This window comes from Coregonus lavaretus, assembly GCF_964263955.1.
Source record: "Coregonus lavaretus genome assembly, chromosome: 7".
Classification (NCBI taxonomy): domain Eukaryota; kingdom Metazoa; phylum Chordata; class Actinopteri; order Salmoniformes; family Salmonidae; genus Coregonus; species Coregonus lavaretus.
In genome coordinates, this window is record NC_139994.1 from 8543144 (window position 1) to 8562800 (window position 19657).

General features: G+C 43.5%; 1 protein-coding gene across 1 annotated transcript in view; it reads right to left on the reverse strand.

Annotated features, from left to right (window-relative positions):
- Positions 1 to 1129: 1129 nt before the first annotated feature.
- Positions 1130 to 19657, reverse strand: part of LOC311131874 (zinc finger protein 385D-like) — a gene marked incomplete at both ends in the record, with an annotated part of 38715 nt that continues 20187 nt past the window's right edge. Inside the window, 6 exons of the mRNA XM_084164996.1 lie at positions 1130 to 1372; positions 1609 to 1713; positions 2003 to 2184; positions 2769 to 3026; positions 6507 to 6672; positions 8754 to 8864. Coding sequence (XP_084021122.1) covers positions 1130 to 1372; positions 1609 to 1713; positions 2003 to 2184; positions 2769 to 3026; positions 6507 to 6672; positions 8754 to 8864 — 1065 coding nt within the window. The remainder of the gene's footprint in view (positions 1373 to 1608; positions 1714 to 2002; positions 2185 to 2768; positions 3027 to 6506; positions 6673 to 8753; positions 8865 to 19657) is intronic.

Genomic DNA, 19657 nt, shown 5'->3' on the forward strand with positions numbered 1-19657 from the left:
CAGGATGCACCTGAGCTCAATTTCGAGTCTCATAGCAAATGGTCTGTATCTTTATGTAAATAAGGTATTTCTGTTTTTTATTTTTAATACATTTGCAAACATTTCTTTAAAACCTGTTTTCGCTTTGTCGTTATGGGGTATTGTGTGTAGATTGATGAGGATATAAAAAATAAAATAATCCATTTTAGAATAAGGCTGTAACGTAACAAAATGTGGAAAAAGTCAAGGGGTCTGAATACTTTCCGAATGCACTGTATGTAGCTAGTAGGCACAATGCACACAATTAGCTTTGTTGTTCATATGTTTTCATTTGCTCTACCACTACCTCTTTTCTTAGGGTGTAATAATTCAATAATATATACTTTGGATAACACCTCTTGAAGACCACCCCCCTAAAAAAGATTGCCATACAAACATATGATAAAATGTATATTGTATAAATCTCTTTAAGGATGTCTTTATCAAATAGTTGTATTTGATGGGGGTTGACCCCTTCTTAAAGACCATCTCCCACCAAAACATTAGATTTACCAACATAAACCAACATATCTACAGAGATCCATGGGGCCTGGGGTCCTCCTGTGCACAGCAGCATCTCCCAGACAATAAAGTCAAGGTCAAGGAGCACATTCCTGTTGTGATTTATCTGAAGGAGTTAAGCCAAGGGGATTGCCTGTACTCTAAGTAATAAATAATTGATGAAGGCCCATCGTTTGAAGCCAAATGAAGGATCTGCGTCTCTTAATTCATTTCAGTTTTTGAGAAATTCTTGAACGGGACCCAAAGAGGGATTAGCGTCAAGGTAAGCAACACATTCTTTATTGAAAAACAATACCCATATTTCATGACAAACACACAATGCACGCACGTGCGCACACACACAGCTTCACGCACGCATACAGCTTCACGCACGCAAACACACACACACACTGGCTCAAGCATGGCACAAAACATAGACACCCTGGTCCAAGACGGTCAGTAGAGAGACATACTCTGAATCTGATCCCAGGTCTGTTTCCAACTTTACAGACTGCAGTTTGTCTGCACTGGTCCCACAGTTTCTGTTGGGTTCTGGTCCATCTGACATGGGTCTGGGTTAGGTATAGGCCAAGTCTGGTTCAGGTCTGGGTCAGTACGGTGAGAACAGAACTGATGTATGTGCCGTACGGAGAGGTCCTGGGGCAGGATGTAATAGGGGCTGGGGGAGGGGCTGAGCTTGAAAGAGGGCGGCGCCATGTGTAGGGGCAGGGCGCAAATGGAACGGGGACAGGGTTGCCATGGCAGCAGCAGCAGCGAGGGAGAGATGGCGCTGTAAGAGGCACGAGACGAGAGGCTTCGCCAAGTCCTGCTCCTTCCTCAGAATGATCCCAACCTGGAAACCACACACAGCGTGATCAAAACCATTTTACAATTAAATCACAACATGATCACAACCAGTCTACAATTAAATCACAACGTGATCGCAACCATAACGCTATCACACCTGTTCCACAATCTACAACACTTTGCAAAACAACTCCAATCCAATTATACCAGATGTAAACCACAAACAGTCCACAACAAAACCTCCAGTATAGTACTGCCAAAATACAATAATGTGATACTCACTGTCTGTACATTCTGGTTGCGTTGAGGCGGCAGACCATACGGGCTAAACTTGGGCTTAGCTGGCTTCCCTGCTGCACGGTCTTTATGCCTTCTACTGCTGATGTGCTGAGGAGATAGAGAGAGAGGGGAGGGGGGGGGGAGAGCGAGAGAGAGAGAGAGAGAGAGAGAGAGAGAGAGAGAGAGAGAAAGATGAGGGAGAAGGAGATGTCTTAGCCACATGGGTCAGTCTAGCTCATAGACTCATCAGGCCACAGAAAATGAAAGGAAACACTCAACCTAATTAAAATCCCTATTTTTCCTCTCATCTCTGGAACGCAGATTTGTTCTTGGCCTTATAAATGTATACATATTCATAAAAGGGCGGATTTCAGTTTAAAAACAGTAAATAACTAACCTGTTTGAGTTGTGTCTCGGAGTTGACGTGCACATCGCAGATCTCACAGTGGAAAGTTCTGTTCTGGAGCCCAGTCGACACCTCAGTGGGAGGGGCCAGCTTGGCTTTGACCCCTGACCTGGGGAATGACTTTATGGCTCCATCGCCGCTCCTGGCCTCCAGCATTGTCTTGTGTTTCGTGCCTGACAGGGTGAAAGGTCAGATGGGTCAAAGGTTAGAAGCAGAGACACCAACTAAGTACAGTACGTTAACAAAGTGGGACATGTGGTTACTACATAAAGGTGCATCTCAGTGTAAATGGAGAGGATGAGAGAGAGAGAGAGAGAGAGAGAGAGAGAGAGAGAGAGAGAGAGGAGAGAGAGAGAGAGAGAGAGAGAGAGAGAGAGAGAGAGAGAGAGAGAGAGAGAGAGAGAGAGAGAGAGAGAGAGAGAGAGAGAGAGAGAGAGAGAGAGAGAGAGAGAGAGAGAGAGAGAGAGAGAGAGAGAGAGAGAGAGAGAGAGAAAGAGAGATAGAGAGAGAGAGAGAGAGAGAGAGAGAGAGAGAGAGAGAGAGAGAGAGAGGCCCTGTCCTAACATACACTTTACCTGTCAGGTCAAGATGGCAGCAATGGCCCTTTGGGGATAGGGAGTGAGTGATCAATTGGTGTGGTATTGACCCGATGAGAGCAATGATTAAGAAGACGGACTTGTTGCAACATGATGATGACACACACCTGTACACTCACACACACACACACACGCACAGGTCAGTGAAGCTTCATTCTCACCGCTGTTGTGAGCCTGTAGCTGGGATGCAGAGTTCACCACCACCTTGCAGAGAGAACAGTAGAGCAGTCTCTTAGCCTTCTCTTCCTCTGACTCTACAACCTGCTCCACCTCTCCCTCCATCTCCTTCTCCTTCTCCACCATGGGACAGGGTGACAGAGAGGGGTCAGAGGGTATTTCCATGGATACAGCTGGGCTGCAGGTCGATGGAACCACCCCGGAGGCAGAGGGTGGTGACAACACAGCTCTGGCTGTGACATCTACACAGAAGAATAGAATAGAATAGAATAGAGCATTGTGATAATGGTTTATCCCTTCATTTTCCGCCATCGTAGAATGAAACCGAATTTGAGTGTGGTGAATGGTGAATTAGTGGGGAGAGTGTTTGTGTGTATGATAGTGGGGAATTAGCGGGGAGAGTGTGTGTGTGTGTGTGATAGTGGGGAATTAGTGGGGAGAGTGTTTGTGTGGTAGTGGTGGTGAGAGAGAGAGGAGACATAAGTTAACCCTGATGCTTTCTTCTCTCCTACATCAATCTCTATCAGAGTCTCTAATGCTGATTACCACTGCAGGGGCTGCTTCCCAAGCGGCACCCTATTCCCATAGGGCTCTGGTCAAAAGTAGTGCACTATGTAGGGAAAAGGGTGCCATTTGGGAAGCATACCAAGTCTCTCAACTCTTACCATAACTCACTGAGACAGATAAAAGCACACCAGCCACAGTGTTTATGAGATTCATTAGCTATAATCTTGGCAATAATCAAAGATTTCCTATGGGTAAATCCATTTGAATTCAATCACTTTTTGACAGCAACCCTTTTGATTTGAACAAAACCTTCCTTACATACAGTATTTGCCCATTATTGACGTGGTCAGAAAGTGACTTCTTGGACCTGAATGCCAAAACATTCAAGAGATAAAAGTGCTCAAAGTTGACCTTTTTTGCATACCCCACCATACCATGAGACATCCAAGTCTTCATCACCGGAAAAGATAAACGGTTGAGATTGATATAATTAAAAACTTTACAAACAGGGTTGTCAAACTATTTTATAATTTATTGAATAAAATGTTTGTTTTTTATAGCAGTTATGTCATTCGTCAATTATCTAAAAACATGTCCGATTTTGTTCAGAATCGCACATGTTGTAGTTTAGACCCTATTTTACATCATCTGAGGTGTTTGTGTTGTGCCTGCCATCGGTTGAGACAACATGCTCTTGAATACAGTGTGGGTGTCCTGTTTGGGCTGTTAAATGTACTAACATGACAATCAAATTGAAATTTCTACTTTCAAATGGTACCACAAAGCTGGTTGGACGTCCACACATCAGAGAATGTTGAGTTGAATGGGAAGATCTGTTGTTTTAAATTATACTGTCAATCCTCCATAGGAGATTTACAGATGTAGGATCTTAATCTGATCACTCTTTTGTTGCTGAGAATCTTCCTGCACAGCAGGAAATGCAAACTTGTAGTGTATTTGAGTTTTGAAAAGGCTTCTAAAGTTAAAGTTAAAAATGTCAATTCAATTTCAATGGTGTACCAGCTAAATTGCAATGGTCTGAAGGGATAGGTCCATTCTATGAATTCTATTTCTATGATTGAAATGACACCCACCCTGTATTCAAGACCATGTTGTGTCTCAACCTAAAATAGGTTCTATGTTACAACATATGCGAATATGAAAATTCAGAGTTTTTAGATCATTGACGTTAAAGGTAAAACCTTTTTTTTTCAAGAAATGTTTTAATCGTTTGTAAGCTTTCAAATGATATTAAACTCAACTGTTTATCTTTTCCAGTGATGTCTCATTGTATGGTGGGGAATGCAAAATGGGTCAACTTTGAGCACCTGTTTTGGCATTCAGGTCCAAAAAGTCACTTTTGACCACTTCTTCCATGGGCTTAATTCAAATGGATTTACCCCTATGGGAATCTGCTTCAATTAGAGGCTTTGGATTGAAATGATTATGTTCCATTATCTGCAGTGAGACGGACCGGGAGTAGGGAATTTGGGAATCATGCCTTGGTAATGGTGATTAGGCCTGTAAGGGTTTGTTTGTTTGTTTTCATTGACTGTCTCTCTAAAATGAAGATAAGGCTGTTTGACAAAGTCATCATCACAAAGCTCCCCTGTTTCTTCCACACACAGAAAAACTCACTCTGTCGCTATCGCATGAACTCAAAATGGTCTCTCACTCTGTGCTATCGCATGAAATCAAAATGGTCTCTCACTCTGTGCTATCGCATGAAATCAAAATGGTCTCTCACTCTGTGCTATCGCATGAAATCAAAATGGTCTCTCACTCTGTCGCTATCGCATGAAATCAAAATGGTCTCTCACTCTGTGCTATCGCATGAAATCAAAATGGTCTCTCACTCTGTCGCTATCACATGAAATCAAAATGGTCTCTCACTCTGTGCTATCGCATGAAATCAAAATGGTCTCTCACTCTGTCGCTATCACATGAAATCAAAATGGTCTCTCACTCTATTGCTATCGCATGAAATCAAAATGGTCTCTCACACTATCGCATTAAATCAAAATGGTCTCTCACTCTGTCGCTATCGCATGAAATCAAAATGGTCTCTCACTCTGTCACTATCGCATGAAATCAAAATGGTCTCTCACTCTGTCGCTATCGCATGAAATCAAAATGGTCTCTCACTCTATCGCTATTGCATGAAATCAAAATGGTCTCTCACTCTATCGCATGAAATCAAAATGGTTTCTCACTCTATCGCATGAAATCAAAATGGTCTCTCACTCTGTCGCTATCGCATGAAATCAAAATGGTCTCTCACTAAATCGCATTTTTATCAAACAAATTGTCTCCCACTCTCTAAAACACTCATGCACACCAACAAATATTAAAACACCTATGCATATACACCAGTGGCGGCTGCTGAGGGGAGGACGGCTCATAATAATTGCTGGAACGGAGCAAAGGGAATGGCATCAAACACCTGGAAACCATGTGTTTGATGTATTTGATACCATTCCACTGATTCCGCTCCAGCCATTACCACAAGCCCATCCACCCCAATTAAGGTGCTACCAACCTCCTGTGATATGAAGACACATACTCACAGATCTGCATACATTAACAAACAACGCAAACACACGCACACACCCAAGCACATGCACTCACGCATGCATGCACAAACACACACAAACACATGCACATGCACACATGCACACACGCACGCACACATGCACACACGCACGTACGCACGTACACACAAGGGGAGAACGACTGCCCCCTCTCATTGAAGCCACGGGAGTTCAATGCCGACCATGGTACTGCATGCATTGTTACCAGAAAAAAGGATCCCCCATTATAGTGAATGGAAAATGGCAATCTTTGTGTAAAAAATGTATAATAAGACAATCATGGTGCCAATTATTGCTTCTAATACACCAAATGTATGTCCTTGAACCGATTATTTTAAAATCGCACACAGAAGAAGTTTAGTTGCTAATGGCAGCCTGCAGTACCTCGGCCGGCCTTCAACTTGATTACTCAATGAGAGGGGGCAGCACTGAGCTAGCCTGCAATGTCACTTCCTGGAGTAGCTCAAACTGTGCATGTTATGTCTCCATGAGATGCCATCTTAACCGACTTCACTTGGCTTTAATGTGCTATTGAGTCTTCACATAGGAATGAATGGTGTCATGTGATCGATGGCTTTGTGCATTCATATATACAGTAATTGACACACACACACACACACTAACCTGTTGAACTGGGGTCTGAGCTGGGCGGCACAGGGCAGGGTGATGCGCTCTTGGTTGTGGTTTCCTTGGTGACTGTGTCAAGGGCTCTGGTCTTGCAGTCCGGTGGGTCGAAGGCTTTGAGCCTCTTAAAGTGTTTGGTACCATTGTAATGGGATGAGGCCTGGCTCTACACAGAGAGAGACAATAGAACCAGAACCACTGTAATGGGATGAGGCCTGGCTCTACACAGAGAGAGACAATAGAACCAGAACCACTGTAATGGGATGAGGCCTGGCTCTACACAGAGAGAGACAATAGAACCAGAACCACTGTAATGGGATGAGGCCTGGCTCTACACAGAGAGAGACAATAGAACCAGAACCACTGTAATGGGATGAGGCCTGGATCTACACAGAGAGAGACAATAGAACCAGAACCACTGAGTCACACAAGAGACAACAACTCCAATGACCATGCAGTAGTATGTACTCAAGTCATCAAGTCATATAGCCACAGGGTCAAGCCAGCGATCTAACATTAGTACAGTTTCATCAGTTAGCAGATGCTCTTATCCAGAGCGATTTATAAACTCTCTAAGAGATTTTCATCTCATACATTTCATCCAATATCAAACCTGTGCCATCCGCAAATCTCTCCCACGGTTTACATCCACTCAGCACTTAGTATATATCTACTGGTTAACACTACACAACACTTACTATATACAGTGCCTTCGGAAAGTATTCAGACAGCTTGACTTTCCACATTTTGTTACATTACAGCCTTATTCTAAAATGGATTAAATATTTATTTTTTTCAGCGATCTACACACAATACCCCAAAGTGAAAACAGGTTTTAGAAATGTTTGTACATTTATATTAAAAAAAAAACATAAATACCTTATTTACATAGGTATTACACACATAGGTCTGTGCGGTGCGGCAGGTAACTTAGTGGTTAAGAGCGTTGTGCCAGTAATCGAAAGGTCGCTGGTTCTAATCCCCGAGCCGACTAGGTGAAAAATCTGTCGATGTGCCCTTGAGCAAGGCACTTAACCCTAATTGCTCCTGTAAGTCGCTCTGGATAAGAGCGTCTGCTAAATAACTAAAATGTAAATGTAGAATTTATTCAGACCCTTTGCTATGAGACTCGAAATTGAGCTCAGGTGCATCCTGTTTCCATTGATCATCCTTGAGATGTTTCTACAACTTGATTGGAGTCCACCTGTGGTAAATTCAATTGATTGGACATGATTTGGAAAGGCTCACACCTGTCTATATAAGGTCCCACAGTTGACAGTGCATGTCAGAGCAAAAACCAAGCCATGAGGTCGAAGGAATTGTCCGTAGAGCTCCTAGACAAGACAGTGGCCTCTGTCATTCTTAAATGGGAGAAGTTTGGAACCACCAAGACTCTTCCTAGAGCTGGCCGCCCTGCCAAACTGAGCAATCGGGGAAGAAGGGCCTTGGTCAGGGAGGTGGCCAAGAACCCGATGGTCACTCTGACAGAGCTCTTGAGTTCCCCTGTGGAGATGGGAGAACCTTCCAGAAGGATAACCATCTCTACAGCACTCCACCAATCAGGCCTTTATGTAAGAGTGGCCAGACGGAAGTCACTCCTCAGTAAAAGGCACATGACAGCCCGCTTGGAGTTTCCCAAAAGGTACCTAAAGACTCTCAGACCATGAGAAACAAGATTCTCTGGTCTGATGAAACCAGGATTTACTCTCCGGCCTGAATGCCAAGCGTCACGTCTGGAGGAAACCTGGCACCATCCCTACGGTGAAGCATGATGGTGGCAGCATCATGCTGTGGGGATGTTTTTCAGCGGCAGGGACTGGGAGACTAGTCAAGATCGAGGCAAAGATGAGTGGAGCAAAGTACAGAGAGATCCTTGATGAAAACCTGCTCAAGACCTCAGACTGAGGCGAAGGTTCACCTTCCAACAGGACAACGACCCTAAGCACACAGCCAAGATAACGCAGGAGTGGCTTCGGGACAAGACTCTGAATGTCCTTTTGCTTTTACTTTGTCATTATGGGGTTTTGTGTGTAGATTGATGAGGAATAAAAACAATTTAAGCTATTTTAGAATAAGGCTGTAATGTAACAACATGTGGAAAAAGTAAAGGGGTCTGAATACTTTCTGAATGCGCTGTATATCTACTGGTTAAGGTTAAACTCTGCAGCATCCCTGGTACTGCCCTGCATGAGGTCAAACTCTGCAGCATCCCTGGTACTGACCTGTATGAGGTCAAACTCTGCCTACCTCTGAGTTGAACCTCAGTCGGCACACGGCACACGATGAGCTGGGTTTCCTCATAAGAGGCGTGGTTAGTCCAAATCCTGGACCAATCTGGGTTTTGTGAACGTGGTTAATCTGCAACAACAAGAGTGAAAAGGTGGTGAATTACCGTGGTATGGCTAGGGCAGAGGCTTAGGAGCGAGGGTTGAGCAAGAGGTCAATGTTAAAGAGTACCTCAAATGCTCTCGGACTAGGGCTGTGGCGGTCATGACATTTTGTCAGCTGGTGATTGTCAAGCAAATAACAGCCAGTCTCACGGTAATTTACTGTTAATTAACATAAACACATTTGGCACATATCCTGGCTTCCATGCATAGCCTACAAGCCACTGATGCAGACCATTAGAACACAGTGGCGGCTCCTGAAAAAATTCTCAGGAGGGGCAATTTTTCTGATGATTTAGGTGACCTACACACATTTTAAAAAAGATATGTCCAGCAACAACATGAAGACAGGGGCAGCATATAAGTCAATACCAGAAGCATTTATTGACTGATCTGGGGAGATGGATTCCAGTTTCTGTGACAGATTATAAATAATCTCTGATGCCTTTGTTATATTAGCTTTTGGTTGAATGTACTGTCGTAGTAAATATATAATGTTATAGCTTGGTCTGACTAAAATCTTGTGCATGACCCATTTTGTGTTGGGCGTTTGTTTTCAATCAATGCTGTTCCTATCCTATAACAATGGACAAAAGAGTCCTATCTTGTCAGCCTTGTCAGCAGGTGGCCAAGGACAACACCCACGCCATAGGTCTCTCAGTTCTTCCAACTCACGAGTTCTTGCTCTGAGGACACACACACACACACACACACACACACACACACACACATCATCACTGATAACACACACACACACACACATCATCACTGTTAAACACACACACACACACACACAAAAATCCCCTCTCTTTAGGCTGAACATTTGAAGACAGAGAACCCGACTCAGAGCCAATGCAACAGTGGAGGGGACCTCGCCCAACTCATCAGGACCAATCAGAAGATCAGAACTACTAGATTCAACCTACATCATTTATTGTATAAAATGTCTGCACACAATGTTTTCGGGGCTCTCTTCAGATAGCTCCCTAAGAGTTTGACGAACGAGTCCGTGCACGCGATTCCAGATATCTTTACCTCTGAATAAACTGCCTTTATTATACCATATCCACCCTGTCCAAAGTCTCTACTTGGTCTCAGTTCTCCAGTAAACTTGTGATTATCAACAGTACACAACGGTAACAAACAATTGGGGGAACTCACGGGGCAGATAGTAAGGTCGCAGTGACACAGAAAGCAGTTCAATGTCGGGGGTACAGAGTCGCTCTCTTACCAGGATCGATTTTCCCTGTGACTGTGTCAGATCGCGGTCCGCTCTGACCAGGGTGAAGCCGGCCGGCTCCACTTCTCTGTCCGGGACTCTGTCATCCAGCCAAGTCTCCCAGCTGTATTGGATTCCGCTGCCAGCAGCGTTTTCATTATTTAGTCAGTTCGTAGCGGGTATGTACACGATCAACAAGATCAGTCCAAAACCCACCACTGGAAATCCATGGTTGGCAGAATGTTTGTAAACTAAGTGTACAAATTAAAAACATAAAATAACGCCACTAAGTGTACAAATTAAAAACATAAGATAACGCCACACTGCAGGTCGCAACAGAGACGCTGCTAGCCGCTATTTTCTTAGTTACGTTCATGGTTACGTCACGTATGACGAAAGCGCGTAAGTGCAAGCCCACAGACACCCATAGAGATTGTATTGAAAGCTTTGAAATTTGAAAAAAATAGATTTTACATGGGAGTCTATGACAGACTTCTGGGCGATTTTCAACATGACTGAAATCGCCCCAAAAACGGGCGGGGCCATTTGAAGCACGACTTTAGCCTGATTTGACATTTAGTGGCAGTCAGATCAGATTAGAACACTGATAACTACTGTTGCCGTGATATAATTGATTAGAAAAAAAATCCCTTCCTTTTCCCGTTTGGCAGTGCGTCGCCCATATCGCCCTATTGAACACACCGCCCCTGTTAGAACATCTACATTAAAAAAAGTATAATACATTAATTTAATATAGCCTACACCATCACAATAAATCCATTATTTATTTTAGACAGGTCTAAAGAAACATGATATGAAGAAAATGTAGTCTATTTCAGAAGAACAGAATAGCATACTCTGAGTTGTCCTTATGTTAGGTCCTGATCTGGCTATGCCATATGGATGTGGGCTACATTAGTTCATTTAGCAGACAAGATTTGCTTAGAATTCCGCGGCATTATTTTATATTATTTTATAGTATGAAGAATACAATTGAACAAAGCTGAATAAAATAGAAATGATATTTTCTCCAAACGATTTGAGGGAGTGCGCACGCGGCTATTCTGTGTTGAGGGGTTAACAAAGTAACAGGTCCTCCTATATGCATAATTTAGAGTTTTTTATGCAACTTAAGTTGTGATACAAACGTTGGGCTATATGTTTTGATTTTTAATACATTCTAAGGCAGCATGATGCGACTCTAATGATGATTTGAAAAAAGTTGCAGGAAAGGCATGAGCACTGCTTTGTTTTTTGTGCAGGCTGCACACACTTTATCAGTCTCTCATTCACAATTTCACCAGCACTTGATAATGCCTCAAATTTCCCGGCGGCATCCCATTTGTGTGGCCGTAATGCCCCCTAAAAAAATCCATGCCTTTTGAGGCCAGTGGCCGTTGTGCCCTTGGGCTGAATATAATAATTATAAATCCCTTGTCCCGGCTGCGTGCTCCGAAGCACCTCTCATGCACATGGCTCTCTCAGATATCTCAGTTCTTATTAACCAATGCCCATCATGTGATCGGGCCCTTCTCACAGGCTACAAGTGAAGATACACACAGCGGGGATGCAATTGTGCACGTCCTAATCGAATTCCGAGGCGCATACTGAAGATGTTGGAAGAATTGTCCACATTTACTGTTTGTCAGCCAACAAGATGAGTAAGCCTAACGAACAGCAAAAGCACTAGCCCATGTCAATCTACTTTCCCGCATGGTGTAAAAGTTGAACTATTGTATTCTGTGAGAAATAAATATTCCAAACAAAGTCTGGGACATTTGTGGGATGCGATAGATCCCAAATTAATACAACCACTAGCATTAAAAAACCTTATAAAAGCAATGAGGCTGATGCAACAGATCAGAACATTTAGCTTAAAATGTTGATAAACTATTAGGCTATTTCTTCACATTATAACCGCAGCAATGTGCACATGGTAGTAGGCTATAAGCGCAAATGTTCCAAAATGCAATCAATTAGCGGGAAAACACCATTCTCAAAAGTGACCGTGTGACAGGTTAAAGGACATATTCATAGCCTGTTATACACTAAAAAGTATTAGTAAGTTCATGGTATGTAAGGATCTTAAAATATCTAAGGTTAAAAATATTATGCATTCAGTACTAGTTCATAGAGAAAATGCATAATTGTGTTAAAAGGTTAAAATCCGTCAAGTGTACAAAGGGAAAAAATTGTAAGAGGAATGTGTAAACGTTATATTGACTACTTTATTTTGTGGTGCCTAATTTAAGGGTAAACGTGTTAATCTGTGATCTACTAAATGCTCTTAATCTATGAGCCTGAGATCGATTGCTCTGGTCTCCACCCAACTTCCCGGGGAAATCGCGGTCTTTTTCCTCATTATACTACAGTTTTCAGTGAGGAAACATAACTGCATCACTCTCGTGATTATTTCTCCCCTTTTTCAGGGGCGTAACAACCGCAAATGCGATTATGCACGTAATGCTTTTATTATAAAGGTGCATTTTTATGGTGAAAATTATCTTCCCCAAACTTCAAACTCAAGTTCTGCGTGTGTTAGGCTCTACACCTGTTGTAAAGCGGATTAAAGTGCTTAATTTTAAGAAGTTATTTGGCCTGTTTAGTTGTGATATAAACCTTATCAAAGAATATAGGTGTATGGGCTAGGCTACATGAGGTGTGCGATTATGATTTGAAAAAGTCGCAAAAAAAAGGCATGTGCTGTTTCTTGCCTTACTGCACACAAGCTGGGCATCATTCACAAGTGATAATATATCATTCACAAGTGATAGGCTAAGATTGTCAACCATCACACTATTCTTGATTTAATCTTGTCTTTACAAATACTAAATAATATATGTGTGAAATTTGTTTTGATTTAGAAGGGACCATTATCATGCACCTGTCTCGAAACAGGGGCAGGGAAAAATAAATACATGTCATCTATGCACTTAAATAGCGAATGGAGGATACTTTTCCCGTGGTTCATTTTCATGCCAGCCAGGTAGGATATACTACTGTTGTAAAGAGAAGCAATGTGCTTAATATTAGGAAAGTTGAGAAATAAATATAGTAGGCCTAGCCTATTGAAAGCTGATGGGATCCTCCTCTTTTTAATAGAGGCCATAAAAACTCTGTTTTCTCATGCAATTACATAGCCTATAGAAATGTTGCTCAACATGAGCTCATGGGCTCTTATGAAGTTTTTGATTAGATTTTCAATGACATTTGCATTGATGTCAGAGTGATTAGAGGGACAATAGAGTGCTGAGTACCAGGCAGTTAGCAAGTTTGTTAGGCTACTAATGACCATCAGCAGCATCAGAGCTTGGAGAAGCCTAATTATTTGACTGCCGTCATGACTTGTGACCACCGGTGTGGCGGTAATACGGTCACCGTAACAGCCCTATCTCAGACTTAAACAGGCTTAGAGTAATGGTCCTTCCTTTACTTATAACAGATGGTGACCAATGCAGGCCTCCCTTCCCAAACCAAACCAGAGGGAAACTGTGGTATGGATAGGGTTAAGACTAGGGTTAAGCAACAGGTCAATGTTGAGCAAGAAGACCTGAAATGGTCATCTGTAGCTCAGTTGGTAGAGAATTGTGCTTGCAATGCCAGGATAGGAAGCTCGATTCCAGGGACCACCTGTATGTAAAATGTATCCACACGTGACTAAGTCGCTTTGGATAAAAGCGTCTGCTAAATTGCATATATTATTATTATATTATTATATATTCAATGCTCCCTTGACTAGACAGGCTGAGTAGCCAGATGCTGTGTCCCAAAATGCACTACTTTTGTGTACTACTGTTGACCAGACGCTCCCAGACACTCAAAATAATGCTTTTGTTCCTGATAACAAGGTGCAGGGTGACCAACTAAGATCTCCTCGGCAAAAACGCCAAAATTAATGAGTTATCATTGATTAATTCGGACTAAGTGTTCTTGGGCACAGGGACTATGGTGGTCTACTTGAAACATGTTCGTATTAAAGACTCAGACAGGGAGAAGTTGAAAATGTCAGTGAAGACACTTGCCAGTTGGTCAGCGCATGCTCGGAGTACACCTCCTGGTAATCCGTCTGGCCCTGCGGCCTTGTGAATGTTGACCTGTTTAAAGGTCTTACTCACATCGGCTATGGAGAGTGTGATCACACAGTCATCCGGAACAGCTGATGCTCTCATGCATGTTTCAGTGTTACTTGCCTCGAAGCGAGCATAGAAGTAATTTAGCTTGTCTGGTACACTCATGTCACTGGGCAGCTCGCGGCTGTGCTGCCCTTTGTAGTCTGTAATAGTTTGCAAGCCCTGCCACATCAGACTAGCGTCAGAGCCGGTGTAGTACGATTCAATCTTAGTCCAGTATTGACTCTTTGCCTGTTTGATATTTCGTCGGAGGGCATAGCGGGATTTCTTATAAGCTTCCGGGTTAGAGTCCCGCTCCTTGAAAGCGCCAGCTCTACCCTTTAGCTCAGTGCGGATGTTGCTTGTAATCCATGGCTTCTGGTTGGGGTATGTATGTACAGTCACTGAGGGGACGACGTCATCGATGCACTTATTGATGAAGCCAGTGACTGATGTGGTGTACTCCTCAATGCCATCGGAAGAATCCCGGAACATATTCCAGTCTGTGCTAGCAAAACAGTCCTGTAGCTTAGCATCTGCTTCATCTTACCACTTTGTTATTTACGGAGTCACTGGTGCTTCCTGCTTTAGTTTTTGCTTGTAAGTAGGAATCAGGAGGATAGAATTATGGTCAGATTTTCCAAATGGAGAGCGAGGGAGAGCTTTGTACGCGTCTCTGTGTGTGGAGTAAAGGTGGTCTAGAGTTTTTTTCCCTCTTGTTGCACATTTAACATGCTGGTAGAAATGAGGTAAAACAGATTTAAGTTTCCCTGCATTAATGTCCCCGGCCACTAGGAGCGCCGCCTCTGGATGAGCATTTTCCTGTTTGCTTATGGCCATATACAGTTCATTGAGTGCGGTTTTAGTGCCAGCATCGGTTTGTGGTGGTAAATAGATGAAAAATCTCTTGGTAGATAGTGTGGTCTACAGCTTATCATGAGATACTCTACATTTTTACATTTAAGTCATTTAGCAGACGCTCTTATCCAGAGTGACTTACAGTTAGTGAATACATATATATATATATATATATTTTTATATACTGGCCCCCCGTGGGAATCAAATCCACAACCCTGGCGTTGCAAACGCCATGCTCTATCAACTGAGCTACATCCCTGCCGGCCATTCCCTCCCCTACCCTGGACGACGCTGGGCCAATTGTGCGCCGCCCATGAGTCTCCCGGTCGCGGCCGGCTGCGACAAAGCCTGGATTCGAACCAGGATCTCTAGTGGCACAGTTAGCCTTAGACCACTGCGCCACTCAGGAGCTCTACCTCAGGCGAGCAAAACCTAGAGACTTCCTTAGATATCATACTGGCCCCGTGTAGCTCAGTTGGTAGAGCATGGCGTTTGCAATGCCAGGGTTGTGGGTTCGATTCCCACGGGGGGCCAGTATGAAAATGTATGCACTCACTAAAACTGTAAATCGCTCTGGATAAGAGCGTCTGCTAAATGACTATAATCATATCGTGCACCAGCTGTTGTTTACAAATATACATAGACCGCCACCCCTTGTTTTACCAGAGGCTGCTGTTCTATCCATCCCTCATATAATCTGTCTTTGTCTATTTATTGTTCTGTAGGAGAGAGAGTTATGGTCTATGTGTCAGTAGACGGAAACACATCATACATAGTGTAAATACTGCTGTACTGGAGCTCACACTTCCTGGTCCCTTTCTGAGGGAGGTGACAGACAGAGTTATGAGTTAGAGATGATCATGGTCATTACAGTCATTAGCATGAGTTATGTCTGTGTGTACGACTATGGGAATCTGGACAGAGTATAGCTCCAGTTCAATCTGAGTACATTCAGAAGGTTAACTGTTCAACTGTACAGTGATTGTTCTTGACTGTTATTACATCTCTTGACTGTTATTACAACTCTTGACTGTTATTACATCTCTTGACTGTTATTACATCTCTTGACCGTTATTACATTGCTATTTAATGTGAACCAGAAATGATTGAGTATTTGTAACTTTTTCAACTCACTAAGAGGCCACTTAGGATACAACGACACCCGTCTCTCCCGTTCCCAAATGAAACGCGACACAACACCCCAAACAACCCATCAATCCCTCCCCATTAGACATGGTGCTTGGCACACAACATACACATTCCTGTAACCATGACAAACAAAAAGAAGGTGTGTGTGCTTACAGACTCCTGGGTAAATTCTAACTGTAACAGAAAACACAGTAACGCACGCACACACACAAACACACACACACACACACACACACACTGATAGGCACAGCCAAAGTTCAGTTCAACTGTACCCACAGGTTCAAATCACCCGTGCTGTTTTTGAGAGAGGGGGCGGATTCCCATTACCCTAGCCAGGTCTCATTAACATTCTGGCAAAACCTACCAACTGCAATCACCATATCAACACCACCATACAGACAGACAGACAGACAGACAGACAGGGAGGAAGGGAGGGAGGAGAAAAGGTAAGAGGGTGTGATGGATGGGGAGAGAGAGAGAGAGAGAGAGAGAGAGAGAAACTGAGAGTAAGAGAGAAACCATGAGAGGGGGACATGGAGGGTGGGAGAGGGGACATGGAGGGTGGGAGAGGGGACATGGAGGGTGAGAGAGGGGACATGAAGGGAGTGAGAGGAGACATGGAGGGTGAGAGAGGGCCATGGAGGGTAAGAGAGGGGCCATGGAGGGTGAGAGAGGGGACATGGAGGGTGAGAGAGGGGACATGAAGGGAGTGAGAGGGGACATGAAGGGTGAGAGAGGGGACATGGAGGGTGAGAGAGGGGCCATGAAGGGAGTAAGAGGGGACATGCGTGAGAGTATCAGCTGTTCCGGACGATTGTGTGGTCATGCTCTCCTTAGCCGATGTGAGTAAGACCTTTAAACAGGTCAACATTCACAAGGCCGCAGGGCCAGACGGATTACCAGGAGGTGTACTCCGAGCATGCGCTGACCAACTGGCAAGTGTCTTCACTGACATTTTCAACCTCTCCCTGACCCAGTCTGTAATACCTACAGTTGAAGTCGGAAGTTTACATACACCTTAGCCAAATACATTTAAACTCAGTTTTTCACAATTCCTGACATTTAATCCTAGTAAAAATTCCCTGTCTTAGGTCAGTCAGGATCACCACTTTATTTTAAGAATGTGAAATGTCAGAATAATAGTAGAGAGAATTATTTATTTCAGCTTTGATTTCTTTCATCACATTCACAGTGGGTCAGAAGTTTACATACACTCAATTAGTATTTGGTAGCATTGCCTTTAAATTGTTTAACTTGGGTCAAACATTTCGGGTAGCCTTCCACAAGCTTCCCACAATAAGTTGGGTAAATTTTGCCCCATTCCTCCTGACAGAGCTGGTGTAACTGAGTCAGGTTTGTAGGCCTCTTTGCTCGCACACGCTTTTTCAGTTCTGCCCACACATTTTCTAAAGGATTGAGGTCAGGGCTTTGTGATGGCCACTCCAATACCTTGACTTTGTTGTCCTTAAGCCATTTTGCCACAACTTTGGAAGTATGCTTTGGGTCATTGTCCATTTGGAAGACCCATTTGCGACTAAGCTTTAACTTCCTGACTGATGTCTTGAGATGTTGCTTCAATATATCCACATAATTTTCCTTCCTCATGATGCCATCTATTTTGTGAAGTGCACCAGTCCCTCCTGCAGCAAAGCACCCCCACAGCATGATGCTGCCACCCCCGTTCTTCACGGTTGGATGGTGTTCTTCGGCTTGCAAGTCATCCCCTTTTTTCCTCCAAACATAACAATGGTCATTATGGCCAAACAGTTCTATTTTCGTTTCATCAGACCAGAGGACATTTCTCCAAAAAGTACGATCTTTGTCCCCATGTGCAGTTAAAAACCGTAGTCTGGCTTTTTTATGGTGGTTTTGGAGCAGTGGCTTCTTCCTTGCTGAGCGGCCTTTCAGGTTATGTTGATATAGGACTCGTTTTACTGTGGATATAGATACTTTTGTACCTGTTTTTCCTCCAGCATCTTCACAAGGTCCTTTGCTGTTGTTCTGGGATTGATTTGCACTTTTCGCACCAAAGTACGTTAATCTCTAGGAGACAGAACGCGTCTCCTTCCTGAGCGGTATGATGGCTGCGTGGTCCCATGGTGTTTATACTTGCGTACTATTGTTTGTGCAGATGAACGTGGTACCTTCAGGCGTTTGGAAATTGGTCCCAAGATGAACTAGACTTCTGGAGGTCTACAAATTTTTTTCTGAGGTCTTGGCTGATTTCTTTTGATTTTCCCATGATGTCAAGCAAAGAGGCACTGAGTTTGAAGGTAGGCCTTGAAATACATCCACAGGTATACCTCCAATTGATTCAAATGATGTCATTAGCCTATCAGAAGCTTCTAAAGCCATGACATCATTTTCTGGAATTTTCCAAGCTGTTTAAAGGCACAGTCAACTTAGTGTATGTAAACCTCTGACCCACTGGAATTGTGATACAGTGAATTATAAGTGAAATAATCTGTCTGTAAACAATTGTTGGAAAAAGTACTTGTGTCATGCACAAAGTATATGTCCTAACCGACTTGCCAAAACTATAGTTTGTTAACAAGACATTTGTGGAGTGGTTGAAAAGCGAGTTTTAATGACTCCAACCTAAGTATATGTAAACTTCTGACTTCAACTGTACATATTTCAAGCAGACGACCATAGTCCCTGTGCCCAAGAACGACAAGGTAACCTGTCTAAATGACTATCGCCACGTAGCACTCACATCTGTAGCCATGAAATGCTTTGAAAGGCTGGTCATGACTCACATCAACACCATCATCCCAGACACACTGGACTCGCATATCGCACCTACAGATCCACAGATGACGCAATCGCTATTGCACTCCCCACTGCCCTTTCCCACTTGGACAAAATGAATTGACTACAGCTCAGTATTCAACACCATAGTGCCTTCCAAGCTCATCACTAAGCTAAGGACCATAGGACTGAACACCTCCCTCTACAACTGGATCCTGGACTTCCTGAAGGGACACCCCCAGTTGGTAAGGGGAAGGCAACAACACATCCGCCATGCTGACCTTCAACACAGGGCCCCTCAGGGGTGCATGCTTAGTCCCCTCCTGTATTCCATGTTCACCCAGGACTATACAGATTTCACTGTAGTTCACCCAGTACTATTTCACTGTAGATCCCCCAGCCCAGATAAACCTGACTTAGATAGCTCCTTTGTCCCACCCCCCATATACGCGGAGACTGACTCAATCGGTGCCTCCAGTGATGCTATCTCTTTCATTGTTACCCAAAGCTTAGGTTTACCTGTCACGAATACCGCCGAGGCTGCCCCTCCTCCTTGTTCGGGCAGGTTTCGGCGTTCGTCGTCCCCGGAGTACTAGCTGCCACCGTTTGATGTTTCGATGTTCGTTTGGTCATGTCTAGTTTAGTGCACCTGTTTCGTATTCTGTCCTGATTATGTCA